The following is a 23578-nucleotide window of genomic DNA, read 5'->3' as shown; positions in this document are numbered from 1 at the left end:
GGGGCAAGTTATTACCTAGGGCACTACTACGGGGCAAGTTATTACCTAGGGCACTACTACGGGGCAAATTATTACCTAAGGCACTACTACTGGGCAAGTTATTACCTAAGGCACTACTACGGGGCAAGTCATTACCTAAGGCACTACTGCAGATGATGGCAAACACTGCCTTGTGATGACCATGACCAGACATGGCCAGGCCCGTGCAGTGTACTACAGAACAGGAAGGAGGGGGGGCCTCATAGTGAGGAGGGTGGCTACAAAGCAGATCAAAGCCTCAAAGGAAGCGCTGATCACCAGGGGGCTGATAGTCGACAAGTTATTACCTAGGGCACTACTACGGGGCAAGTTATTACCTAGGGCACTACTACGGGGCAAGTTATTACCTAGGGCACTACTACGGGGCAAGTTATTACCTAAGGCACTACTACGGGGCAAGTCATTACCTAAGGCACTACTTCGGGGCAAGTCATTACCTAAGGCATTACTGCAGATGATGGCAAACACTGCCTTGTGATGACCATGATCAGACATGGCCAGGCCCGTGCAGTGTACTACAGAACAGGAAGGATCACGACGCGCAGCAGAAGAGGTTTTCCTGCATTGGTAATGTCTGAGGGTCCACAGTCCAATGGCCTATTGTATAGCGCACCCACTGATGGGCTGGCGCATCATTCAGTAACAGAAGGGCCACTGCTATCACTGTCTAACAACTCATGTTTATGCTGAGCGACCATATTGCCCGCAATGGGAGTGTGCACCGGCGATATATCGCCGGGCGCGCACTCCCGTTTTTGCCCCTGTGGTGATCGCTGGTCGCAGGAACATGCTCCTGCGACCAGCTGATTACCACTGCCGGGTTCCCCCGGCAGTTTCTTTTTCATCAGCGACCATCTCTGGTCACTGATGAAAAGAAGAAACTGAGCAATATATCTCCCCCGTGTGTACACAGCATAACTCACTCTGCACGTTACATCTGCCCCACCTGCAGTGCACATGGTTTTGTCTATTGCTTTTGAAAACCAACCAGACTCACCCTCTATGTGTCCTGCCAATGGGCACAGCCTGCAGACCAATCCCGGCCCACGCAGGCACAAAAGCTAAATCTAGTCAAAATAAGCTGCGTAAAGATAAATAATGAATAGATTTCCACTTATTTGTCGTCGATATACTCTGTAGATGATTATGGGGATCTCCTATTTTAATCATCATCTGAATTTCAAGAACCAGCTCTTTGAGCCCGGGCTGGGGGGACCTCATGTGGTTTTTCTTTTTAAATTATTTTATTTTTACTGATGTGACGGGTCGGACTGATGTGACGGGTCGGACTGATGTGACGGGTCGGACTGATCCGTGAAGACTAAAGCCAAATACGCCTGGAAACTAAGTATTTTCCAGGCTTATTTTCGTGGCAACTACCGCCCGTATATTACACATGGCCATTTAGTAAATTAGGAAACACCATTCTACTGATTAGGAATACAAACCCGCCTGTCAAAAGAATACAAATGGGTGTATTTTGGGCATAGTAAATCCAACAAATACATGTATGCAGTTGTATTTCTACATTTCAGGCGTATTCTCCTTAGTCAATTTCCCCCATGAATTAAATTTTAGGACTTGGTTGAAATTAGTTAGAACCAATGAACAGGTCACTGCTGCCACCTAGTGGCTGAGCTGCAAATGAATATTCACAGGTGATCAGAAAAGTTATGGCAGGCTTTGAATACAGAAAAGTTACAATAGAGAGGTCGCTACAGGGGGGCGGTGCTCATGGGTTTGGTGGTGGAGGTCTGACAGCACGGGGGGGGAGGTCTGACACTACCGGGGAGGGGCAGCTGGTGGAGGTCGGACACTACTGGGGAGGGGCAGGTGGTGGAGGTCTGACACTACCGGGGGGGAGGTTGTTGTTGACAGCTGGTAGTGTGACCGCACGGGGCAATGTAAAAAAAAAAGTTAATAAAAAAAAAACAGAAATCTGTGACACGCCAAATACTTCATAATGATTTTATTTCTGGTTCTTTAAAAATATAGTTGGTGACAAAACACACATGAATTATTTAATTAGAAAATGTAAAACACACAAACACCAGGAAACACACAAAGGGCAACGGATCAGCGACACAGGTCAATGAAATAATGACCTTGGAGAGGCCGCCCCACGATCACCCTGCATCGCTCTGGAGAACCAGACAGTGGCACAGGTAGTGCACTGACACCGCTGTGGCACAGGTAGTGCACCGACACCGCTGTGTCTCTGCTATGGTGTGTTGTGGGATTCATCTGTCGGAGAATGGGCCCTACATCCCAACTGTATCCATGCGGTGTAATGTGTGTGCCTGTCAGTCTCCTCTCCTAACCCGCAGGCTGCATACGCCGAGCGTCCTTGTGATTTACAGCACAGTGTAGACATCACACAGAATTATTGCCCAGTAACATTGGTTTATAAGCACAAAGGACACGCGTGTAACCCGAGGGACACCAGATTGCAGCACATAGACAAGACACGCGAGTTACACAACACTGGACCACATATGGAGAGTACATATGTGTAATCAGAGTGACACCAGACTGCAGCACAGACAGAACATGCGTGTTACACCAGACTGCAGCACAGACATATAGGGAACACATTACACCAGACTGGAGCCCACATGGACAGAACACGCGTGTATAAGTGATGTCAGGCTGGAGCACAGTAAAAGCGTGAAAACCAACACACAGAAGTTTTATAATGAGCGGCAGCAGAGTCTCGCCCGGCAGCAGAGTCTCGCCCGGCAGAGACCGGCAGCAGAGTCTCGCCCCTCGCACAGATGACAGCGGTTTAGGTGTAGCGCAGGGTCAGTAATGCCTCCACCTGCACCGCACAAGCAGCATAACCAGAACCTCCGGCTCCCCAGCAGTCACACTGCCTCCCGCAGCATGCTGGGGCCTGTAGTTCCAAACATGATGGAAAGCAAGAGGTTACCCCATCCTGGCCTGGAGTCAACAGATCATTTCTACAAGAAGGAATGAAGACAACATGAAGCGCGGCGCACAGCGGCTAGGCCAGACAGACCCCATCCCCCGACATAGTCACTGAGCGCCATGAGGTCACAGCAGCATTATTGCATAGATCAGCGTGGCTCCTATACAGGCAGCCGGCACAGTATGGAGGAGACACATTAACCACATCCATCATCTACAGTATGCACCACAAGAACCGGCCTGGATCATGTCAGGATCTCCCAATTCCTATACAACGGTAATAAAGACTCTGGGAAGTCACGGACAGATTCCATGGTAACCCTGTTACAGGCGTTCTCCTCCTGTGTTATATGGATTGGCGGAGCAATCAGCACCTTCTACAGCAAGGAGAGCCGTGTCCGCGTTACCTGCGATAGTAATCAGGGGGTGCGGCATTATGCGACGGCCGGCTGGGGCTCTTGTACTGCCCAGAGGGAGATGACGTCCATGTCCTACACTCCTATTCTCTGACAATATATGGATTTGCTTGTTCACGGTACTCGGAATTGTTGTATTGAATACTTCACATATCTGAACTTGTATCCCCGACAGTTATGTGCAAAGCAGAGAACAATACACATAGGTCATAGAACAGAGACATTGTCTAGAGCAGGACGATACATACATACTGATTATAACGATGAGACGCAGATTATATAATCATATATAGCACCCTGCATCTTCCAATATCCATGCAGTTCCTCCTACCTGCCTGAGGTGTCGCACCCAGCACAGGTCTAATCTACAGGTCAGTGCTGAAATACAGACCACACTGTGCTAGAACCACCACCCCAGGCAGGAAGAGGAACAGCACGGGTTCGCACAGGACATGGAACCTGCACATGCGCCATCAGCATTTATCGCCAATCGCACAGATCATCGCTAAGAACCCAAATCCCCGGCCGAGGCTGAATGATTTCCAGAAACAAATTCAGGAGAGGGCGGAGTGACCCCGACATGTTCCCGTCTCATAACAAAGGCTAAAATAAGCGACAATCAGGTACCCGGTGCTATTCATAGTCCCAGGCAGCTCATGGATCCCTGCGCAGAGTAACAGGAGAGGGGCAGCCAGATGGTAACATGGGGGGTGTGGGGGGGGGGGGGGGCAGGACAGAGTCTCCTCATAAAACAGATTTGGCAACAGGATGACAGAACACTGGGGAGTCCCGGGTTAGAAGACCCCCAGCTCGGACAGGTAGGTGCTGGCCTCCAGGAGCAGTCCTTTGCTGTACACTTTCACCGTGTAGAAGATGGTGAGAAAGTCCTGAGTGCTGAAGAGCGTGTCAGCCAGAGCAAAGCCCAACGTGGAGGGGATGAAACCACGGCCGTACTCCACCATCCACGTCCCGGCACTCCACTGCACGGCCGTGGCCTCTCCCACGTCATGTACGATAGTATCTCCTGCACAGAGAGAGAACACGGATGGTGAGTAATGACAGTGAGGGATCCCTCCGCTAAGCATTGTATAGGGGGCCGCACCTGGACGGCCCGCAGAGCCCAGCTGGCGGGATGAGCCACATGAACACGGAAGGTGAGTAATGACAGTGAGGGATCCCTCCGCTAGGCATTGTATAGGGGGCCGCACCTGGACGGCCCGCAGAGCGCAGCTGGCGGGATGAGCCACATGAACACGGATGGTGAGTAATGACAGTGAGGGATCCCTCCGCTAGGCATTGTATAGGGGGCCGCACCTGGACGGCCCGCAGAGCCCAGCTGGCGGGATGAGCCACATGAACACGGAAGGTGAGTAATGACAGTGAGGGATCCCTCCGCTAGGCATTGTATAGGGGGCCGCACCTGGACGGCCCGCAGAGCGCAGCTGGCGGGATGAGCCACAGGAACACGGATGGTAATGACAGTGAGGGATCCCTCCGCTAGGCATTGTATAGGGGGCCGCACCTGGACAGCCCGCAGAGCCCAGCTGGCGGGATGAGCCACATGAACACGGATGGTGAGTAATGACAGTGAGGGATCCCTCCGCTAGGCATTGTATAGGGGGCCACACCTGGACGGCCTGCAGAGCCCAGCTGGCGGGATGGGCCACATGAACACGGATGGTGAGTAATGACAGTGAGGGAACCCTCCGCTAGGCATTGTATAGGGGGCCGCACCTGGACGGCCTGCAGAGCCCAGCTGGCGGGATGAGCCACATGAACACGGATGGTGAGTAATGACAGTGAGGGATCCCTCCGCTAGGCATTGTATAGGGGGCCGCACCTGGACAGCCCGCAGAGCCCAGCTGGCGGGATGAGCCACATGAACACGGATGGTAATGACAGGGAGGGATCCCTCCGCTAGGCATTGTATAGGGGGCCGCACCTGGACAGCCCGCAGAGCCCAGCTGGCGGGATGAGCCACATGAACACGGATGGTGAGTAATGACAGTGAGGGAACCCTCCGCTAGGCATTGTATAGGGGGCCGCACCTGGACGGCCTGCAGAGCCCAGCTGGCGGATGAGCCACATGAACACGGATGGTGAGTAATGACAGTGAGGGATCCCTCCGCTAGGCATTGTATAGGGGGCCGCACCTGGACGGCCCGCAGAGCCCAGCTGGCGGGATGGGCCAGATGAACACGGATGGTAATGACAGGGAGAATTTCCCTCCGCTAGGCATTGTATAGGGGGCCGCACCTGGACAGCCCGCAGAGCCCAGCTGGCGGGATGAGCCACATGAACACGGATGGTGAGTAATGACAGTGAGGGATCCCTCCGCTAGGCATTGTAAAGGGGGCCGCACCTGGACGGCCCGCAGAGCGCAGCTGGCGGGATGGGCCACATGAACACGGATGGTGAGTAATGACAGTGAGGGATCCCTCCGCTAGGCATTGTATAGGGGGCCGCACCTGGACGGCCTGCAGAGCCCAGCTGGTGGGATGAGCCACATGAACACGGATGGAGAGTAATGACAGTGAGGGATCCCTCCGCTAGGCATTGTATAGGGGGCCGCACCTGGACAGCCCGCAGAGCCCAGCTGGCGGGATGGACCACATGAACACGGATGGTGAGTAATGACAGAGAGGGATCCCTCCGCTAGGCATTGTATAGGGGGCCGCACCTGGACAGCCCGCAGAGCCCAGCTGGCGGGATGAGCCACATGAACACGGATGGTGAGTAATGACAGTGAGGGAACCCTCCGCTAGGCATTGTATAGGGGGCCACACCTGGACGGCCCGCAGAGCCCAGCTGGCGGGATGAGCCACATGAACACGGATGGTGAGTAATGACAGTGAGGGATCCCTCCGCTAGGCATTGTATAGGGGGCCGCACCTGGACGGCCCGCAGAGCCCACATGGCGGGATGGGCCACATGAACACGGATGGTGAGTAATGACAGTGAGGGAACCCTCCGCTAAGCATTGTATAGGGGGCCGCACCTGGACGGCCTGCAGAGCCCAGCTGGCGGGATGGGCCACATGAACACGGATGGTGAGTAATGACAGTGAGGGATCCCTCCGCTAAGCATTGTATAGGGGGCTGCACCTGGACGGCCCGCAGAGCCCAGCTGGCGGGATGAGCCACATGAACACGGATGGTAATGACAGTGAGGGATCCCTCCGCTAGGCATTGTATAGGGGGCCGCACCTGGACGGCCCGCAGAGCCCAGCTGGCGGATGAGCCACATGAACACGGATGGTGAGTAATGACAGTGAGGGATCCCTCCGCTAGGCATTGTATAGGGGGCCGCACCTGGACGGCCCGCAGAGCCCAGCTGGCGGATGAGCCACATGAACACGGATGGTGAGTAATGACAGTGAGGGATCCCTCCGCTAGGCATTGTATAGGGGGCCGCACCTGGACGGCCCGCAGAGCGCAGCAGGCGGATGAGCCACATGAACACGGATGGTGAGTAATGACAGTGAGGGATCCCTCCGCTAGGCATTGTATAGGGGGCCGCACCTGGACGACCCGCAGAGCCCAGCTGGCGGGATGGGCCACATGAACACGGATGGTGAGTAATGACAGTGAGGGATGCCTCCATTGTATAGGGGGCCACGCCTGGACGACCCGCAGAGCCCAGCTGGCGGGATGAGCCACATGAACATGGATGGTGAGTAATGACAGTGAGGGATCCCTCCGCTAGGCATTGTATAGGGGGCCGCACCTGGACGGCCTGCAGAGCCCAGCTGGCGGATGAGCCACATGAACACGGATGGAGAGTAATGACAGTGAGGGATCCCTCCGCTAAGCATTGTATAGGGGGCCGCACCTGGACGGCCCGCAGAGCCCAGCTGGCGGGATGAGCCACATGAACACGGATGGAGAGTAATGACAGTGAGGGATCCCTCCGCTAGGCATTGTATAGGGGGCCGCACCTGGACGGCCCGCAGAGCCCAGCAGGCGGGATGGGCCACATGAACACGGATGGTGAGTAATGACAGTGAGGGAACCCTCCGCTAGGCATTGTATAGGGGGCCGCACCTGGACGACCCGCAGAGCGCAGCTGGCGGGATGAGCCTCAGGAACACGGATGGTGAGTAATGACAGTGAGGGATCCCTCCGCTAGGCATTGTATAGGGGGCCGCACCTGGACGGCCCGCAGAGCGCAGCTGGCGGATGAGCCACATGAACACGGATGGTAATGACAGTGAGGGAACCCTCCGCTAGGCATTGTATAGGGGGCCGCACCTGGACGGCCCGCAGAGCCCAGCTGGCGGGATGAGCCACATGAACACAGATGGTGAGTAATGACAGTGAGGGATCCCTCCGCTAAGCATTGTATAGGGGGCCGCACCTGGACGACCCGCAGAGCGCAGCTGGCGGGATGAGCCACAGGAACACGGATGGTGAGTAATGACAGTGAGGGATCCCTCCGCTAGGCATTGTATAGGGGGCCGCACCTGGACGGCCCGCAGAGCGCAGCTGGCGGATGAGCCACATGAACACGGATGGTGAGTAATGACAGTGAGGGATCCCTCCGCTAGGTATTGTATAGGGGGCCGCACCTGGACGGCCCGCAGAGCCCAGCTGGCGGGATGAGCCACATGAACACGGATGGTGAGTAATGACAGTGAGGGATCCCTCCGCTAGGCATTGTATAGGGGGCCGCATCTGGACGGCCTGCAGAGCCCAGCTGGCGGGATGGGCCACATGAACACGGATGGTGAGTAATGACAGTGAGGGATCCCTCCGCTAGGCATTGTATAGGGGGCCGCACCTGGACGGCCTGCAGAGCCCAGCTGGCGGGATGAGCCACATGAACACGGATGGTGAGTAATGACAGTGAGGGATCCCTCCGCTAGGCATTGTATAGGGGGCCGCACCTGGACGGCCTGCAGAGCCCAGCTGGCGGGATGGGCCACATGAACACGGATGGTGAGTAATGACAGTGAGGGATCCCTCCGCTAGGCATTGTATAGGGGGCCGCACCTGGACGGCCCGCAGAGCGCAGCTGGCGGATGAGCCACATGAACACGGATGGTGAGTAATGACAGTGAGGGATCCCTCCGCTAGGCATTGTATAGGGGGCCACACCTGGACGACCCGCAGAGCCCAGCTGGCGGGATGGGCCATATGAACACGGATGGTGAGTAATGACAGTGTGGGATGCCTCCATTGTATAGGGGGCCGCACCTGGACGGCCTGCAGAGCCCAGCTGGCGGGATGGGCCACAGGAACACGGATGGTGAGTAATGACAGTGAGGGATCCCTCCGCTAGGCATTGTATAGGGGGCCGCACCTGGACGGCCCGCAGAGCCCAGCTGGCGGGATGAGCCACATGAACACGGATGGTGAGTAATGACAGTGAGGGATCCCTCCGCTAAGCATTGTATAGGGGGCCGCACCTGGACGACCCGCAGAGCGCAGCTGGCGGGATGGGCCACATGAACACGGATGGTAATGACAGTGAGGGATCCCTCCGCTAGGCATTGTATAGGGGGCCGCACCTGGACAGCCCGCAGAGCCCAGCTGGCGGGATGAGCCACATGAACACGGATGGTGAGTAATGACAGTGAGGGATCCCTCCGCTAAGCATTGTATAGGGGGCCGCACCTGGACGGCCTGCAGAGCCCAGCTGGCGGGATGAGCCACATGAACACGGATGGTGAGTAATGACAGTGAGGGATCCCTCCGCTAAGCATTGTATAGGGGGCCGCACCTGGACAGCCCGCAGAGCCCAGCTGGCGGGATGAGCCACATGAACACGGATGGTGAGTAATGACAGTGAGGGATCCCTCCGCTAAGCATTGTATAGGGGGCCGCACCTGGACGGCCCGCAGAGCCCAGCTGGCGGGATGAGCCACATGAACACGGATGGAGAGTAATGACAGTGAGGGATCCCTCCGCTAGGCATTGTATAGGGGGCCGCACCTGGACGGCCCGCAGAGCGCAGCTGGCGGGATGGGCCACATGAACACGGATGGTGAGTAATGACAGTGAGGGATCCCTCCACTAGGCATTATATAGGGGGCCGCACCTGGACGGCCTGCAGAGCCCAGCTGGCGGGATGAGCCACATGAACACGGATGGTAATGACAGTGAGGGATCCCTCCGCTAAGCATTGTATAGGGGGCCGCACCTGGACGACCCGCAGAGCGCAGCTGGCGGGATGGGCCACATGAACACGGATGGTAATGACAGTGAGGGATCCCTCCGCTAGGCATTGTATAGGGGGCCGCACCTGGACGACCCGCAGAGCGCAGCTGGCGGGATGGGCCACATGAACACGGATGGTAATGACAGTGAGGGATCCCTCCGCTAGGCATTGTATAGGGGGCCGCACCTGGACGGCCCGCAGAGCCCAGCAGGCGGGATGGGCCACATGAACACGGATGGTGAGTAATGACAGTGAGGGATCCCTCCGCTAAGCATTGTATAGGGGGCCGCACCTGGACGGCCCGCAGAGCCCAGCTGGCGGGATGAGCCACATGAACACGGATGGTGAGTAATGACAGTGAGGGATCCCTCCGCTAGGCACTGGATAGGGGGCCGCACCTGGACGGCCCGCAGAGCGCAGCTGGCGGGATGAGCCTCAGGAACACGGATGGTGAGTAATGACAGTGAGGGATCCCTCCGCTAGGCATTGTATAGGGGGCCGCACCTGGACGGCCCGCAGAGCGCAGCTGGCGGGATGAGCCACATGAACACGGATGGTGAGTAATGACAGTGAGGGATCCCTCCGCTAGGCACTGGATAGGGGGCCGCACCTGGACGGCCCGCAGAGCCCAGCTGGCAGGATGGGCCACATGAACACGGATGGTGAGTAATGACAGTGAGGGATCCCTCCGCTAGGCATTGTATAGGGGGCCGCACCTGGACGGCCCGCAGAGCGCAGCTGGCGGGATGAGCCACATGAACACGGATGGTGAGTAATGACAGTGAGGGATCCCTCCGCTAGGCATTGTATAGGGGGCCGCACCTGGACGGCCCGCAGAGCGCAGCTGGCGGGATGAGCCACATGAACACGGATGGTGAGTAATGACAGTGAGGGATCCCTCCGCTAGGCACTGGATAGGGGGCCGCACCTGGACGGCCCGCAGAGCCCAGCTGGCAGGATGGGCCACATGAACACGGATGGTGAGTAATGACAGTGAGGGATCCCTTCGCTAGGCATTGTATAGGGGGCCGCACCTGGACGGCCCGCAGAGCCCAGCTGGCGGGATGGGCCTCAGGAACACGGATGGTGAGTAATGACAGTGAGGGATCCCTCCGCTAGGCATTGTATAGGGGGCCGCACCTGGACGGCCCGCAGAGCGCAGCTGGCGGGATGGGCCACATGAACACGGATGGTGAGTAATGACAGTGAGGGATCCCTCCACTAGGCATTATATAGGGGGCCGCACCTGGACGGCCTGCAGAGCCCAGCTGGCGGGATGAGCCACATGAACACGGATGGTAATGACAGTGAGGGATCCCTCCGCTAAGCATTGTATAGGGGGCCGCACCTGGACGACCCGCAGAGCGCAGCTGGCGGGATGGGCCACATGAACACGGATGGTAATGACAGTGAGGGATCCCTCCGCTAGGCATTGTATAGGGGGCCGCACCTGGACGACCCGCAGAGCGCAGCTGGCGGGATGGGCCACATGAACACGGATGGTAATGACAGTGAGGGAACCCTCCGCTAGGCATTGTATAGGGGGCCGCACCTGGACGGCCCGCAGAGCGCAGCTGGCGGATGAGCCACATGAACACGGATGGTAATGACAGTGAGGGAACCCTCCGCTAGGCATTGTATAGGGGGCCGCACCTGGACAGCCCGCAGAGCCCAGCTGGCGGGATGGGACACATGAACACGGATGGTGAGTAATGACAGTGAGGGATCCCTCCGCTAGGCATTGTATAGGGGGCCGCACCTGGACGGCCCGCAGAGCCCAGCTGGCGGGATGGGCCACATGAACACGGATGGTGAGTAATGACAGTGAGGGATCCCTCCGCTAAGCATTGTATAGGGGGCCGCACCTGGACGGCCCGCAGAGCCCAGCTGGCGGGATGGGCCACAGGAACACGGATGGTGAGTAATGACAGTGAGGGATCCCTCCGCTAAGCATTGTATAGGGGGCCGCACCTGGACGGCCCGCAGAGCCCAGCTGGCGGGATGAGCCACATGAACACGGATGGTGAGTAATGACAGTGAAGGATCCCTCCGCTAGGCATTGTATAGGGGGCCGCACCTGGACAGCCCGCAGAGCCCAGCTGGTGGGATGAGCCACATGAACACGGATGGTAATGACAGGGAGGGATCCCTCCGCTAGGCATTGTATAGGGGGCCGCACCTGGACGGCCTGCAGAGCCCAGCTGGCGGGATGAGCCACATGAACACGGATGGTAATGACAGTGAGGGATCCCTCCGCTAGGCATTGTATAGGGGGCCGCACCTGGACGGCCCGCAGAGCCCAGCTGGCGGGATGAGCCACATGAACACGGATGGTGAGTAATGACAGTGAGGGATCCCTCCGCTAGGCATTGTATAGGGGGCCGCACCTGGACGGCCCGCAGAGCCCAGCTGGCGGGATGAGCCACATGAACACGGATGGTGAGTAATGACAGTGAGGGATCCCTCCGCTAGGCATTGTATAGGGGGGCGCACCTGGACGGCCCACATCTTTCTGTGGTTGGACCAGTAGAAATGCCCCAACAGACACAAACTCAGGCTCAGCTGGGGAATACAATGCGGGTGTTCTGCCAGCTGCAGGGTGTGTGTGTGTGCCAGTGTGCGTGCGTGCGAGAGCCAGGGCGCGTGCGTGCGAGAGCCAGGGCGCGTGCGTGCGAGAGCCAGGGCGCGTGCGTGCGAGAGCCAGGGCGCGTGCGTGCGAGAGCCAGGGCGCGTGCGTGCGAGAGCCAGGGCGCGTGCGTGCGAGAGCCAGGGCGCGTGCGTGCGAGAGCCAGGGCGCGTGCGTGCGAGAGCCAGGGCGCGTGTGTGCGAGAGTGTGCGTGGTTTATTAGAGAAAGTGTTTCTCTGGGACTGGAGAGCTTTAGAACGGTTCCCAGTATAACCCCAGGCAGGGTTCTCACGCTAGTGACACGTAACCGATACTGGAGCAGATGCATTCAGTCTGGTGAAGAGATAATGTGGACGGACATAACGCACCAGTCAATCAACTCCCCCAACTGTCATTTTTCTAACACAGTTGATTGGCTGGTGCGTGATCTCCTTCCACTTTCTCTCTTTACCAGGCTGAATACATCTGCACCAATAACAGATGAGACTGTCGGAACATGGTGTACCAATACATTATACTAGTAAGCCCACTCAAAGCTAGTCTGCTACCTTGTACAAACACGTGTGTGTGTGTGTATGTCTCTCTATGTGTGCCTGTGTGTGTGTGTGTGTCTATGTCTCTCTATGTGTGCCTGTGTGTGTGTCTATGTCTCTCTATGTGTGCCTGAGTGTGCCTGTGTGTGTGTCTATGTCTCTCTATGTGTGCCTGAGTGTGTCTCTATGTGTGTGTGTGTCTATGTCTCTCTATGTGTGCCTGTGTGTGTGTCTATGTCTCTCTATGTGTGCCTGAGTGTGCCTGTGTGTGTGTCTATGTCTCTCTATGTGTGCCTGAGTGTGTCTCTATGTGTGTGTGTGTGTGTCTATGTCTCTCTATGTGTGCGTGTGTGTGTGTGAGAGAAAGAGATGTAGTTTCACTATCTGTCAGATGGTAGACCGTGTGCCGTATGTATGTAATGTATACATGGAATAACTTTACAATGGTGTAATATCCTATAAATCGAATCGGGATCTAATGGAATGTTCCGCAAAATGCATCCAGTCCGAACTGGACAGAGCGTGCAAATACGTTTGAGACTACCCTGCGACGCTGTGCGCACACACATGTGTGCGCTATGGGATGCGGTTAATTTGCCGGCGGTCGGGATCCCGGCGGTCAGAATCCCGACCGCCAAAATCCCGAAACTTTCTCCCTCTGTGGGTGTCCACGACACCCATAGAGGGAGAATAAAATAGCGTGCCGAGCGTAGCGAGGCACCGGGCCCGCTGCGTGGCGAGCACAGCGAGCCCGCAAGGGGGGGCGATCCATGTCCCCCCCTTGTCGGGATTTCGGCAGTCGGGATTCCGACCGCCGGGATCCTGACCGCCGGCATATCGTATCGGATCCGTGCGCTATGCGACTTGTTAGCAAAATCAGCAACCATGTGCGTGAATGCTGGGACTGCATCCAATCAGACGTGTGATATTACTGTGAGGACACAGGCATTACCTACTGACACGCTAGTGGTCCACCCTGACACTAGGGGGCGCTCTTACCAGGATAAAAGATCTCGCTCTTAGTCGTCCCTTCTTTCCACCGCCGGAAAGTTCCTGTAATTAATGTGTCGGAGATTTCCGCCCAGTACCGTCCTGCAACACATCAAGAGTAACACATGTTACACCACACATCGGGGGGCGGCGACGACACGCGTTACACCACACATCGGGGGGCGGCGACGACACGCGTTACACCACACACCGGGGGGCGGCGACGCGCGTTACACCACACACCGGGGGGCGGCGACGCGCGTTACACCACACACCGGGGGGCGGCGACGCGCGTTACACCACACACCGGGGGGCGGCGACGCGCGTTACACCACACATCGGGGGGCGGCGACGCGCGTTACACCACACATCGGGGGGCGGCGACGCGCGTTACACCACACATCGGGGGGCGGCGACGCGCGTTACACCACACATCGGGGGGCGGCGACGACACGCGTTACACCACACATCACATAAACAACAACCGGTCATATAGCCGCATCCTGCTCTGTGCTTGGGGTGCAGGAGCAGAGAAACTGATATCTGATCACATAAACACCTTCCTGAGATAGATTATATATATATGTTGTTACGTAACTCCAGCCCCCACAGCGCACATCGTCAGGGAGAACACAGTCACCAATCAGCCGGGGCAGAGACTCCGTGTGACACGTTATCTTCATCACCTGCACAATCAGCAATGTCCCGATCCACGCTCAAAGTGCAAGTACAGGGGGGAAGGTCACTGCCACTCGTACCATAGGGAAGGGAGAGCAAAGGCCAAGGAGGCACTACACCAGCGCCCTTATACAGACAACCACCGCCCTCACCATACACTACACCAGCGCCCTTATACAGACAACCACCGCCCTCACCATACACTACACCAGCGCCCTTATACAGACAACCACCGCCCTCACCATACACTACACCAGCGCCCTTATACAGACAACCACCGCCCTCACCATACACTACACCAGCGCCCTTATACAGACAACCACCGCCCTCATCATACACTACACCAGCGCCCGTATACAGACAACCACCGCCCTCATCATACACTACACCAGCGCCCTTATACAGACAACCACCGCCCTCACCATACACTACACCAGCGCCCTTATACAGACAACCACCGCCCTCATCATACACTACACCAGCGCCCGTATACAGACAACCACCGCCCTCACCATACACTACACCAGCGCCCTTATACAGACAACCACCGCCCTCACCATACACTACACCAGCGCCCTTATACAGACAACCACCGCCCTCACCATACACTACACCAGCGCCCTTATACAGACAACCACCGCCCTCACCATACACTACACCAGCGCCCTTATACAGACAACCACCGCCCACACCATACATTACACCACCGCCCTCATCATACATTACACCACCGCCCTCATCATACACTACACCAGCGCCCTTATACAGACAACCACCGCCCTCACCATACACTACACCAGCGCCCGTATACAGACAACCACCGCCCTCACCATACACTACACCAGCGCCCTTATACAGACAACCACCGCCCTCACCATACACTACACCAGCGCCCTTATACAGACAACCACCGCCCTCACCATACACTACACCAGCGCCCTTATACAGACAACCACCGCCCTCACCATACACTACACCAGCGCCCTTATACAGACAACCACCGCCCTCACCATACACTACACCAGCGCCCTTATACAGACAACCAGCGCCCTCATACAGACAACCACCGCCCTCCTCATACACTACAGCAGCGCCCTTATACAGACAACCACCGCCCTCACCATACACTACACCAGCGCCCTTATACAGACAACCACCGCCCTCACCATACACTACACCAGCGCCCTTATACAGACAACCACCGCCCTCACCATACACTACACCAGCGCCCTTATACAGACAACCACCGCCCTCACCATACACTACACCAGCGCCCTTATACAGACAACCACCGCCCTCATACAGACAACCACCGCCCTCATACAGACAACCACCGCCCTCATACAGACAACCACCGCCCTCATACAGACAACCATCGCCCTCATACAGACAACCATCGCCCTCATACAGACAACCATCGCCCTCATACAGACAACCATCGCCCTCATACAGACAACCACCGCCCTCATCATACACTACACCAGCGCCCTTATACAGACAACCACCGCCCTCATACAGACAACCACCGCCCTCATACAGACAACCACCGCCCTCATACAGACAACCACCGCCCTCATACAGACAACCATCGCCCTCATACAGACAACCATCGCCCTCATACAGACAACCATCGCCCTCATACAGACAACCATCGCCCTCATACAGACAACCACCGCCCTCACCATACACTACACCAGCGCCCTTATACAGACAACCACCGCCCTCATCATACACTACACCAGCGCCCTTATACAGACAACCACCGCCCTCATCATACACTACACCACCGCCCTTATACAGACAACCACCGCCCTCATCATACACTACACCAGCGCCCTTATACAGACAACCACCGCCCTCATCATACACTACACCAGCGCCTGTATACAGACAACCACCGCCCTCACCATACACTACACCACCGCCCTCACCATACACTACACCAGCGCCCTCACCATACACTACACCACCGCCCTCACCATACACTACACCACCGCCCTCATCATACACTACACCAGCACCCTTATACAGACAACCACCACCCTCATCATACACTACACCAGCGCCTGTATACAGACAACCACCGCCCTCATCATACACTACACCAGCGCCTGTATACAGACAACCACCGCCCTCATCATACACTACACCAGCGCCCGTATACAGACAACCACCGCCCTCACCATACACTACACCAGCGCCTGTATACAGACAACCACCGCCCTCACCATACACTACACCAGCGCCTGTATACAGACAACCACCGCCCTCACCATACACTACACCAGCGCCCTTATACAGACAACCACCGCCCTCATCAAACACTACACCAGCGCCCTTATACAGACAACCACCGCCCTCACCATACACTACACCAGCGCCCTTATACAGACAACCACCGCCCTCACCATAGACTACACCAGCGCCCGTATACAGACAACCACCGCCCTCACCATACACTACACCAGCGCCCTTATACAGACAACCACCGCCCTCACCATACACTACACCAGCGCCCTTATACAGACAACCACCGCCCTCACCATACACTACACCAGCGCCCTTATACAGACAACCACCGCCCTCACCATACACTACACCAGCGCCCTTATACAGACAACCACCGCCCTCACCATAGACTACACCAGCGCCCGTATACAGACAACCACCGCCCTCACCATACACTACACCAGCGCCCTTATACAGACAACCACCGCCCTCACCATACACTACACCAGCGCCCTTATACAGACAACCACCGCCCTCACCATACACTACACCAGCGCCCTTATACAGACAACCACCGCCCTCACCATACACTACACCAGCGCCCTTATACAGACAACCACCGCCCTCACCATACACTACACCACCGCCCTTATACAGACAACCACCGCCCTCACCATACACTACACCAGCGCCCTCATCATACACTACACCAGCGCCCTTAGACAGACGACCACCGCCCTCATCATACACTACACCAGCGCCCTTATACAGACAACCACCGCCCTCACCATACACTACACCAGCGCCCTTATACAGACGACCACCGCCCTCACCATACACTACACCAGCGCCCTTATACAGATGACCACCGCCCTCATCATACACTACACCAGCGCCCTTATACAGACAACCACCGCCCTCACCATACACTACACCAGCGCCCTCATCATACACTACACCAGCGCCCTTAGACAGACGACCACCGCCCTCATCATACACTACACCAGCGCCCTTATACAGACAACCACCGCCCTCACCATACACTACACCAGCGCCCTTATACAGACAACCACCGCCCTCACCATACACTACACCAGCGCCCTTATACAGACGACCACCGCCCTCACCATACACTACACCAGCGCCCTTATACAGACAACCACCGCCCTCACCATACACTACACCAGCGCCCTTATACAGACGACCACCGCCCTCACCATACACTACACCAGCGCCCTTATACAGACGACCACCGCCCTCATCATACACTACACCAGCGCCCTTATACAGACGACCACCGCCCTCACCATACACTACACCAGCGCCCTTATACAGACGACCACCGCCCTCACCATACACTACACCAGCGCCCTTATACAGACGACCACCGCCCTCATCATACACTACACCAGCGCCCTTATACAGACGACCACCGCCCTCATCATACACTACACCAGCGCCCTTATACAGACAACCACCGCCCTCATCATACACTACACCAGCGCCCGTATACAGACAACCACCGCCCTCATCATACACTACACCAGCGCCCTTATACAGACGACCACCGCCCTCATCATACACTACACCAGCGCCCTTATACAGACAACCACCGCCCTCCTCATACACTACACCAGCGCCCTTATACAGACAACCACCGCCCTCATACAGACAACCACCGCCCTCACCATACACTACACCAGCGCCCTTATACAGACAACCACCGCCCTCACCATACACTACACCACCGCCCTTATACAGACAACCACCGCCCTCACCATACACTACACCAGCGCCCTCATCATACACTACACCAGCGCCCTTAGACAGACGACCACCGCCCTCATCATACACTACACCAGCGCCCTTATACAGACAACCACCGCCCTCACCATACACTACACCAGCGCCCTTATACAGACAACCACCGCCCTCATCATACACTACACCAGCGCCCGTATACAGACGACCACCGCCCTCATCATACACTACACCAGCGCCCTTATACAGACAACCACCGCCCTCACCATACACTACACCAGCGCCCTTATACAGACAACCACCGCCCTCACCATACACTACACCAGCGCCCTTATACAGACAACCAGCGCCCTCATACAGACAACCACCGCCCTCCTCATACACTACAGCAGCGCCCTTATACAGACAACCACCGCCCTCACCATACACTACACCAGCGCCCTTATACAGACAACCACCGCCCTCACCATACACTACACCAGCGCCCTTATACAGACAACCACCGCCCTCACCATACACTACACCAGCGCCCTTATACAGACAACCACCGCCCTCACCATACACTACACCACCGCCCTTATACAGACAACCACCGCCCTCACCATACACTACACCAGTGCCCTTATACAGACGACCACCGCCCTCATCATACACTATATTCATCACAGGACCCACACCCAGACCACGACACTCTCACACCCTGGGCACATAACATATACCCATCCCAAGACCCACACCACGTGATGGGTATATGACAGGTGGCCACCTGTCATATACCCATCACAGGATCCACACCCAGGCCACGTGTCACTCCCACAACCTGGCCACCTGTCATATACCCATCACCGGACCCACACCCAGGCCACGTGACACACTCATACCCTGGCCACATGACATATACCCATCACAGGACCCACACCAAGGCCACGTGTCACTCCCACAACCTGGCCACCTGTCATATACCCATCACCGGACCCACACCCAGGCCACGTGTCACTCCCACAACCTGGCCACCTGTCATATACCCATCACCGGACCCACACCCAGGCCACGTGACACACTCATACCCTGGCCACCTGTCATATACCCATCACAGGACCCACACCAAGGCCACGTGTCACTCCCACAACCTGGCCACCTGTCATATACCCATCACCGGACCCACACCCAGGCCACGTGACACTCCCATACCCTGGTCACATGTCATATACCCATCACAGGACCCACACCCAGGCCACGTGACACTCCCATACCCTGGTCACATGTCATATACCCATCACAGGACCCACACCCAGGCCACGTGTCACTCCCATACCCTGGTCACATGTCATATACCCATCACAGGACCCACACCCAGGCCACGTGACACTCCCACAACCTGGCCACCTGTCATATACCCATCACCGGACCCACACCCAGGCCACGTGACACTCTCATACCCTGGTCACATGTCATATACCCATCACAGGACCCACACCCAGGCCACGTGACACTCCCATACCCTGGTCACATGTCATATACCCATCACAGGACCCACACCCAGGCCACGTGACACTCCCATAACCAGGCCACCTGTCATATACCCATCATAGGACCCACACCCAGGCCACGTGACACTCTCATACCCTGGTCACATGTCATATACCCATCACAGGACCCACACCCAGGCCACGTGACACTCCCATAACCAGGCCACCTGTCATATACCCATCATAGGACCCACACCCAGGCCACGTGACACTCTCATACCCTGGTCACATGTCATATACCCATCACAGGACCCACACCCAGGCCACGTGACACTCCCATACCCTGGTCACATGTCATATACCCATCACAGGACCCACACACAGGCCACGTGATACTCTCATACCCTGGTCACATGTCATATACCCATCACCGGACCCACACCCAGGCCACGTGACACTCTCATACCCAGGCCACATGTCATATACCCATCACAGGACCCACACCCAGGCCACGTGACACTCCCATACCCTGGTCACATGTCATATACCCATCACAGGACCCACACCCAGTGGGTCACTGTATTACCTGAATGTCCGCTGGTGTCCACCGCTGTCCCAAAAAAGAGTATGTACTCTGTGAGCGAGGCGTGCAAGAGGCACATGGACCCCATCCAGCCCCCAGCATTAACAAACACCCACTGCAGGTCCTCATCCGGCAAAATGTGTCCCGGGTGCTTCTTCCGCAGCTCCAGGATTATCTTGGTGAAGGCGACCTCATAATCTAGACCTGAGAAGAAACGGCAGGAAATGTGGATGGGGATCACCCTTGTCTCTCCCCATGCCCTGAGCCCCACACTGCCTCTCCCCCACTGACCCTCCAGCCGCAGTACCCCCCCCATCCCCTGAGCCCCACAGTGCCTCTCCCCCACTGACCCTCCAGCCGCAGTACCCCCCCCATGTCTCTCCCCATCCCCTGAGCCCCACAGTGCCTCTCCCCCACTGACTCTCCAGCCGCAGTACCCCCCCATGTCTCTCCCCATCCCCTGAGCCCCACAGTGCCTGTCCCCCACTGACCCTCCAGCCGCAGTACCCCCCGTGTCTCTCCCCATCCCCTGAGCCCCACAGTGCCTCTCCCCCACTAACCCTCCAGCCGCAGTACCCCCCCATTCCCTGAGCCCCACAGTGCCTCTCCCCCACTGACCCTCCAGCCGCAGTACCCCCCCATCCACTGAGCCCCACAGTGCCTCTCCCCCACTGACCCTCCAGCTGCAGTACCCCCCCCCATGACTCTCCCCATCCCCTGAGCCCCACAGTGCCTCTCCCCCACTGACCCTCCAGCTGCAGTACCCCCCCATGACTCTCCCCATACCGAGCCCCACAGTGCCCCCCCATGTCTCTCCCCATCCCCTGAGCCCCACAGTGCCTCTCCCCCACTGACCCTCCAGCTGCAGTACCCCCCCATCCCCTGAGCCCCACAGTGCCTCTCCCCCACTGACCCTCCAGCCGCAGTACCCCCCCATCCCCTGAGCCCCACAGTGCCTCTACCCCACTGACCCTCCAGCTGCAGTACCCCCCCCCATGTCTCTCCCCATCCCCTGAGCCCCACAGTGCCTCTCCCCCACTGACCCTCCAGCCGCAGTACCCCCCCCCCATGTCTATCCCCATCCCCTGAGCCCCACAGTGCCTCTCCCCCACTGACCCTCCAGCTGCAGTACCCCCCCATCCCCTGAGCCCCACAGTGCCTCTCCCCCACTGACCCTCCAGCCGCAGTACCCCCCATCCCCTGAGCCCCACAGTGCCTCTACCCCACTGACCCTCCAGCTGCAGTACCCCCCCATGTCTCTCCCCATCCCCTGAGCCCCACAGTGCCTCTCCCCCACTGACCCTCCAGCCGCAGTACCCCCCCCCATGTCTATCCCCATCCCCTGAGCCCCACAGTGCCTCTCCCCCACTGACCCTCCAGCTGCAGTACCCCCCCATCCCCTGAGCGCCTCTCCCCCACTGACCCTCCAGCCGCAGTACCCCCCCATGTCTCTCCCCATCCCCTGAGCCCCACAGTGCCTCTCCCCCACTGACCCTCCAGCTGCAGTACCCCCCCCATGTCTCTCCCCATCCCCTGAGCCCCACAGTGCCTCTCCCCCACTGACCCTGCAGCCGCAGTACCCCCCCCATGTCTATCCCCATCCCCTGAGCCCCACAGTGCCTCTCCCCCACTGACCCTCCAGCTGCAGTACCCCCCCATCCCCTGAGCCCCACAGTGCCTCTCCCCCACTGACCCTCCAGCCACAGTACCCCCCCATGACTCTCCCCATCCCCTGAGCCCCACAGTGCCTCTCCCCCACTGACCCTCCAGCCGCAGTACCCCCCCATCCCCTGAGCCCCACAGTGCCTCTCCCCACTGACCCTCCAGCCGCAGTACCCCCCCCATGACTCTCCCCATCCCCTGAGCCCCACAGTGCCTCTCCCCACTGACCCACCAGCCCCAGTACCCCCCCCATGACTCTCCCCATCCCCTGAGCCCCACAGTGTTTCTCCGTCCCCAGTATCAGCCCCCTCCCCCCGGCCCCACAGTGTTTCTCCCCATTCCACTCCCAAAGTCTCCAGCCGCAGTACCCCCCCCCCATGTCTATCCCCATCCCCTGAGCCCCACAGTGCCTCTCCCCCACTGACCCTCCAGCTGCAGTACCCCCCCATCCCCTGAGCGCCTCTCCCCCACTGACCCTCCAGCCGCAGTACCCCCCCATGTCTCTCCCCATCCCCTGAGCCCCACAGTGCCTCTCCCCCACTGACCCTCCAGCTGCAGTACCCCCCCCCATGTCTCTCCCCATCCCCTGAGCCCCACAGTGCCTCTCCCCCACTGACCCTGCAGCCGCAGTACCCCCCCCATGTCTATCCCCATCCCCTGAGCCCCACAGTGCCTCTCCCCCACTGACCCTCCAGCTGCAGTACCCCCCCATCCCGAGCCCCACAGTGCCTCTCCCCCACTGACCCTCCAGCCACAGTACCCCCCCATGACTCTCCCCATCCCCTGAGCCCCACAGTGCCTCTCCCCCACTGACCCTCCAGCCGCAGTACCCCCCCATCCCCTGAGCCCCACAGTGCCTCTCCCCACTGACCCTCCAGCCGCAGTACCCCCCCCCCCCATGACTCTCCCCATCCCCTGAGCCCCACAGTGCCTCTCCCCACTGACCCACCAGCCCCAGTACCCCCCCCCCCATGACTCTCCCCATCCCCTGAGCCCCACAGTGTTTCTCCGTCCCCAGTATCAGCCCCCTCCCCCCGGCCCCACAGTGTTTCTCCCCATTCCACTCCCAAAGTCTCCTTCCCACCCCATAACTCTCAGAATCACCTGAGCCCCCTAGTGTCTCCACCACTGACCCCAACACCCCCCCCCCCCACCCCCACTGTCTTCCCCGTCCCCTCCGATGACACCCCTCGTCCCCTAGTTCCCTGAGCACCCCAGTGCCAGTGTCTCCCCACGACCCCCGGAGTCTCCCCTCAGGTTGCGGTTACCAGAGTGGCCCTTGGCCAGGCCGGCGATCTCCTCCCGGCTGAAGACGTAGGACTTGGAGCTGAGCCAGGCCCGGACCACCTGCACCAGGACGGCGGCCACGGCGATGAGAGCTGCGGCCTTCACGGCCCGGGAGAACCCGAACAGCATGACGGGAAATACCGGGAGCGGTGCAGTAACCGGGAGACACACGGCTGCTGCTGCATCAACACCACGCCCCCTCACAGACAGCCAATCAC

General features: G+C 58.1%; 1 protein-coding gene across 2 annotated transcripts; it reads right to left on the bottom strand.

Annotated features, from left to right (window-relative positions):
* Window positions 1-1993: 1993 nt before the first annotated feature.
* SIGMAR1 (sigma non-opioid intracellular receptor 1) lies at window positions 1994-23577 on the bottom strand. 2 transcript variants are annotated; one of them, XM_083155448.1, is made up of 4 exons: window positions 23342-23577; window positions 20415-20615; window positions 13701-13793; window positions 1994-4407 (listed from the first exon to the last, which is right to left on the bottom strand). In XM_083155448.1, the coding sequence occupies exons 1-4, from the start codon at window positions 23487-23489 to the stop codon at window positions 4178-4180; spliced, it is 672 nt and encodes a 223-aa protein (XP_083011574.1). In that variant the 5' UTR covers window positions 23490-23577; the 3' UTR covers window positions 1994-4177. The 2 variants fall into 2 exon arrangements, with proteins under 2 accessions (XP_083011574.1, XP_083011575.1); XM_083155449.1 differs by lacking the exon at window positions 23342-23577 and having other exon boundaries at window positions 20462-20513.
* Between the last annotated feature and the right edge of the window lies 1 nt (window position 23578).

This window comes from Crinia signifera, chromosome 1, assembly GCF_055691185.1.
Source record: "Crinia signifera chromosome 1, ASM5569118v1, whole genome shotgun sequence".
Classification (NCBI taxonomy): Eukaryota; Metazoa; Chordata; class Amphibia; order Anura; family Myobatrachidae; genus Crinia; species Crinia signifera.
The sequence above is the reverse complement of the archived record's forward strand: the minus strand, read 5'-3'. Positions and strand labels throughout refer to the sequence as shown.

Bases quoted from the DNA above. Each gene is read 5' to 3' on its own strand.
- SIGMAR1 (XM_083155448.1), bottom strand. From the start codon at position 23,489: ATGCTGTTCGGGTTCTCCCGGGCCGTGAAGGCCGCAGCTCTCATCGCC. The intron at 13,794-20,414 runs GTAATACAGTGA...GATGTGTTGCAG, and splicing joins GGACACCAGCGGACATTCAG to GACGGTACTGGGCGGAAATC. The intron at 4,408-13,700 runs GTAAGAGCGCCC...CTCTCTGTGCAG, and splicing joins GAGCGAGATCTTTTATCCTG to GAGATACTATCGTACATGAC.